The 5,529-nt window shown below is 45.3% G+C and overlaps 1 protein-coding gene across 1 annotated transcript; it reads left to right on the top strand.

Moving 5' to 3' along the window:
* Positions 1–2,603: 2,603 nt before the first annotated feature.
* On the top strand, positions 2,604–5,230 carry LOC109480596 (nucleoside diphosphate-linked moiety X motif 19-like). The gene is made up of 3 exons (XM_019782829.1): positions 2,604–3,520; positions 4,118–4,325; positions 4,965–5,230. The coding sequence occupies exons 1-3, from the start codon at positions 2,831–2,833 to the stop codon at positions 5,183–5,185; spliced, it is 1,119 nt and encodes a 372-aa protein (XP_019638388.1). The 5' UTR covers positions 2,604–2,830; the 3' UTR covers positions 5,186–5,230.
* The last annotated feature ends 299 nt before the right edge of the window (positions 5,231–5,529 follow it).

Genomic DNA, 5,529 nt, shown 5'->3' with positions numbered 1-5,529 from the left:
ATTAAAACACGAACTAATCGTTACAGGAATAGTCCCATACCCTATCTTGTAACACTCTTCAACAATAATGCAACCAGTATTTGCAGTTTCGATTCAAATATGTTGTAATGCACATATGTTAAGTTTGGGAGAAGAAATTCATTAGATTTTAATTCTTATGTAAAGATCTTTACCTGACCTGAATTATCACCTTGAACGTATTAGATTTTGACGTATGGTCTCAACCATTGCATGATACGAGAATTCATCAATAATTGGAGATTATTTTCTCATAATGTTTTTTACAACGGCCCTGACTCGAATGTTTCAATGATTGCTAATATTAAATTTCTAGTCCCCCAAAATAGTTCAACCAGCACTATGCAATGCCGAACTAATATGTTTGAATATACACATTTATGACAAGTCATCAATAATAATGTATTAATAATAGGCTTATTGAAATCTGTATGCACGATATGTATTTAACCTATGTATTTAACCTCTGACAATGTCTACTCAGAGGTTATCTTTTAATCTGTTAATTTGTAGATTGTATTTAATAATTTATGTATTTCTTTAATAATTTGTAACCCATTGTTTTAGCATTGCAATTCAGTGCGGGTTTACACCAAGCACTGCGAAACTGTAATCTTTGAGAAATAAAACCAATCACTACCACTACCTACCGAACTACCTACCTACCTACCTACCGAACTACCTACCTACCGAACTACCGAACTACCTACCTACCGAACGAGCGTACCCAAGTACCGGGCGGGCGTGCCCAAGTCAAGTGCCCGGGCGGGCGTGCCCAAGTCAAGTGCCCGGGCGGGCGTGCCCAAGTCAAGTGCCCGGGCGGGCGTGCCCAAGTCAAGTGCCCGGGCGGGCGTGCCCAAGTCAAGTGCCCGGGCGGGCGTGCTCACGTACCGGACTCCCGACCCACGTACCGGACTCCCGACCCACCGACCCACGCACCGAACTCCCGAAATTCATGTCACGTCTTCCCTACCCCAAGAGCTACCTACCTACCGAAATTCATGTCACGTCTTCCCTACCCCAAGAGCTACCTATCAAGCAAAATTCATGTCACGTCTTCCCTACCCCAAGAGCTATCTACCAAGCAAAATTCATGTCACGTCTTCCCTACCCCAAGAGCTATCTACCAAGCAAAATTCATGACCCTAGCATGTCCAGATCGCGAGATATCAAAACTGGAAGTTCTGCTGCAGTACCTAGGAAAGCCGCCAGGGGGCCCAAAATCTAATCATTCCTAGCTCTTATGAAGACCTACCCACCTACCAAGTTTCATGGCAATGCATATTAAGCTTCTTGAGTTATGCTGTTCACAAACAGAGAATATACGGTTCGCCTCGCTTTACCCTCTAGCGGACCAACTCCGGATCCCCTGCACTGGCATGTTTTCTTTTTATCTGGTCAATTTCTACTCTTTCCTGGGGGGCCCGCAAGCCCTTTTTTGTAGAGCATATTCGCCGTTTTATTACTACGTAATGCGTTATAGCCACTTGGAATTTATCGTAAAGCGTATTAAAAAATCGAGAAGTTTCCGAATTCAGCATAGATCGTTGTCGGGACCCCCCTTGCAGGCCCCCTTTCCTGAGCTGTCTCCTGAAGTCTGGTAGAGGTTATACAGCTAGAACTTAATGTGTAGACTCAGACATGCCCCTCTGGGCAAAACCTACAATTGAAGTTGACAGCTGCAAATTAGAGGTAGGAGATCGGGTCGCGCAGTTGGCTGACCTGTAGGCAAGGCTTGCTTCCGTTGAGTTGACACACCGGAGCCTCGGGTCATCCCACAAGTGTATAGTATGTCGTGGAAAAATGTTCACCCCACACAGAAGTCCTCACACAGAAGGAAAAGGTGTCATTTAATGGATATGACCAGAGCTATGGGATATGACAATTAGATTAGATCAGGATAGGTTGAAAGTGAGCTATAATTAACGTTTTGATCAGATACTTCAATTATGTTCCTTGGTTGGGTGGAGGACAGGGGATTTCAGACAGATGGAGAGTCGCAAGCGACGGCATTGTTAAGTTCAAGCAGCCTGAAAGGCAGGTCGTAAAAACGTTTACAAACGCCTATACAGTCACTGTATAATGGACTGGTAAGCTTGAAAAAAAACTTACAATTTCCATAATGAACTTGAAATCAGGAAGTGTACTCATACCAAAACTTCATGCCACTTATCCCACCTACTAACCCCTGTACTTGAGGACAATCTGTCGTCCCTAGGCTCGGCCTCGACAAGATCCTCAAGACCACCCTACTAATACCAAAGCCTCACCATCTCATCATAAAAAAAAACAACTTTAAAGTTCCGCCGCATTAGGTCCGCCAAGTTTCCTTCCCGTCATGCTAAGAAAATTACGTCAAGTGCTAAACACAATCAGACTCGCCTTTATTACGTCAAAGCCATCGCCTCTATACACTTCTGCCAAAAATGAACACACAACCAGGTAGGCTTTCAGTTACTGCTCTTTCCAAACATACCGCTAGGTGTCGTCCTTACACTGTAGGCCTGTGACAGGTCCCACAATGCACCTCACTCAACTTTGACCTGCCCCATTGCATGACGGGAAACAAAATGGCTGCGCCCATAAAATCCAGGTAAAATAGAACAGGTTTTGCTATCGCAAACCTGTAATTATGAAACACCCCTTCGCCAGTAATCGGACAGTCCGGTTTACCCACAATGCAGTTCAAATTGACCTTTCGGTACAGCTGATCAGGTGGGTCACTTTTCTGAGAGAACAGCAAGTTTTGTCGTAGTTTTTCCATGTTTTAGGAGCTTTTTTGATCGTTTTAAGCCATAAATTATAGATAAAGATGACCTTCCGCCCTCTTTCAAAGTATTGGCGGGAAGCAGCGACGATAATTTTAACCGCAGGGGCCAGAAAAAATGCCACCGTGACCCGAGTGGTAGCAGACGACTTGGTTCCCAGCCGATATAATATTTTTGACTACCGCGTCCTCATGCTGCAAAGAAGCGGGAAAAGCGGTTTTATGCCAAACGCGAAAGTCTTTCCGGGAGGACTCGTGGACGACTCAGACTTCTCCGACGAATGGATGGACGTCTTCGATCGCTCGGGCTTGGGGAATTTCGATTCCCTGACAAACATAAGAAACGTAGACGACAGATCACCCATGCTGACCGCTAATCAAGCTTCTCTGGTCCCTAACGACGTGGGATACCGAATTTGCGCCATCCGCGAGACATTTGAAGAGTCCGGGATACTCCTGACCCGCCCGTGGAACGTGCCAGGCGCAGATGCGGCGATTTCGGACGATTTTCTGGACGAGTGGAGGACTCGCGTGGACTCGAACGGTCGGGAGTTCCTCCGACTGTGCCAGGAACACAAGCGAGTCCCCGACGTTTGGTCCCTGCACGAGTGGTCCAACTGGCTCACGCCGACAAGCTTCAGGAACAGGCGATATGACACGGTTTTCTACATGTGCTGCCTGGACAACATACCGCCGCAGACCACGCACGATAAAAGAGAGATGGTGAAAGCACAGGTGGGTTTGAAAATGATGTAGAATATATACATGCTCTGTGATTGGTTAGGAATAGACCAATCACATTGCGTGGCCTACTTGTATATTAACATTCCGTGACTTCTTTGTACGGAAGTATTGCTTTGAGAGGCTGCACTGTGGGTTTGTATGTTTTGTGTCTGCATAGACATCTAGTAGTAGGTTGAAAGCTTGTGTGAGTGGAAGATTGATATAACTGGAGGTGAAAGGTCACAAAATTAATCTCCAAGCAGATTGTACGGTGGCAAGACAGTATCCATTGGCCAGAGGAGTGTCCCCAGGCTAATAGACACTTCTGAGGCCAATGGATACTGTCTTGCCTAGATCTGTTGGATCTGCTTGGAGATTACTCGAAACCTGCCCGGGCTTCAGGAGGGGAAAACAAAATGTTCTCTCCAGCTGACCAAACTCCTTTGGCATGCTTTCTTTCTATTTTGCTGATTTCTGCTCTTTCCAGCCACCTCCCGAAGCCTGGTAGAGGCTAATGGGGGAACTCAGGCAAAGCCGAGGATGGCAATAAAATACTTACTCCCCGCAAGTCTGTCTGAAATCTCTGATTTTTTGTTTTGTTTTCACCAGTGGTTGAGTCCACCCGAGATTCTACGCGACTTCCGCAGAGAGGAACACTGGATCCCGCCCCCACAAGTGTACGAGCTCTCACGCATGCTGAACCTGCCGGGTCTGAACCAGCTGCACAGCTTCAGCCAGGAGAGAGGGTTGGAGGGATGCGAGAGGTGGCTGCCAGTTACGATCTACCTCAGTGATGGAGCCATGACTGTATTACCTGGTAAGAAACTCGTGTTACATAGTGCGGTAAGGTACAGGTACATGTATGGATCTCTTTTATTTTTACCTTCATGACCTGGACTAGACAGCTGTCACCATGTTAAACTGGTGCCGAAGCAGACACCTTCTGGTGTTTGTCTACATTATGTAGCAGCATTCTAACCAAAGCTAGGTTCTCATGTTTACCTGAGTTAAGTGAGGAAATAGGTGTTAAGTAGCACGTCGGCAGAACACACTGCACCTGCGCGAAACCCGTAATGTATTGTACATAGCACTTCGGCAGAACGTCTCATATAAGGTCGTATTCGCGTATATAAGGTTAACATCCCGTCTGTAGTTTCCAAATGTTATGTAGGAAAAGATATCCTTTGCAACAGGCAAAATTCTGATGCAACGTTGACCAAAAATCCATCGAAAATCGTGAAAATACAGGGTTCTGCGCAGGCGCAGTACGTTCTGCCGACGTGCTGTGTTTTCCCAGCGGCACAATATTGGTGCCTGCTAGAGATTCAAACGTGGAACCTTTAGATTTTTACTAATTTTAGTCAACTACCCTTATCCCAAGACCACCTTGCCATCGATTTGGTACATCTTTACTTGTTTAGTCCATGCAGAAATAACTTTGACTTTTCTTTCATAGGTGACGATCTCTTCCCAGACCAGCCCAACCTGGAAAAGGAACAAGATCTACAAATGACAGGGACACTCTCAGAGTCGAGACAATCAACAAAGAACTTGAATAGACTTGAATTCAAAGAAAGAGGAGTTTATAGCACTACAGTGTGCTGTAACATCGAAGACAAGTTTGGACATTTGACTCCTGTACAGGATGTGTGGTCAGATGACGAAGAAAATGTTTGATGTAGACTTGCCAAATGCTGTATTAAAACTCGCATTTGTATGCTATTTATTCCCATGTTTCTTTTCCAGCTATGGAAGTATTGTTTTGAGTGGCCGAGTTGTGAGTTTGTGTGTATCTTTGTCCTGACAGGGTAGGTTGACAGCACATGGGTTGAGCAAGGATTGACAGGCAGAATATATGACAGGTCAAAAGGTCAGACACAGGAAATAGGGTGAACTTGAAGGTCAAAGAATCTTCATTGGAAGCCAACACAATACCATCCTGTAATGTGTATATCAGAATGACCTTATAGGTCAACTAAGAAAGAGTGACAAATTGTGCAACTTGATCCACTGAAAGTGCC

The sequence above is a fragment of the Branchiostoma belcheri genome, unplaced genomic scaffold (assembly GCF_001625305.1).
Source record: "Branchiostoma belcheri isolate BF01 breed outbred unplaced genomic scaffold, Haploidv18h27 scaffold51, whole genome shotgun sequence".
In the NCBI taxonomy this organism is placed as follows: domain Eukaryota; kingdom Metazoa; phylum Chordata; class Leptocardii; order Amphioxiformes; family Branchiostomatidae; genus Branchiostoma; species Branchiostoma belcheri.
The sequence above is the reverse complement of the archived record's forward strand: the minus strand, read 5'-3'. Positions and strand labels throughout refer to the sequence as shown.

Excerpts from the sequence above, each read along its gene's own strand:
- LOC109480596 (XM_019782829.1), top strand. The coding sequence starts at position 2,831 with ATGACCTTCCGCCCTCTTTCAAAGTATTGGCGGGAAGCAGCGACGATA. Across the intron at positions 3,521-4,117 it reads GAGAGATGGTGAAAGCACAG|TGGTTGAGTCCACCCGAGAT; the intron begins GTGGGTTTGAAA and ends TGTTTTCACCAG. Across the intron at positions 4,326-4,964 it reads AGCCATGACTGTATTACCTG|GTGACGATCTCTTCCCAGAC; the intron begins GTAAGAAACTCG and ends TTTCTTTCATAG.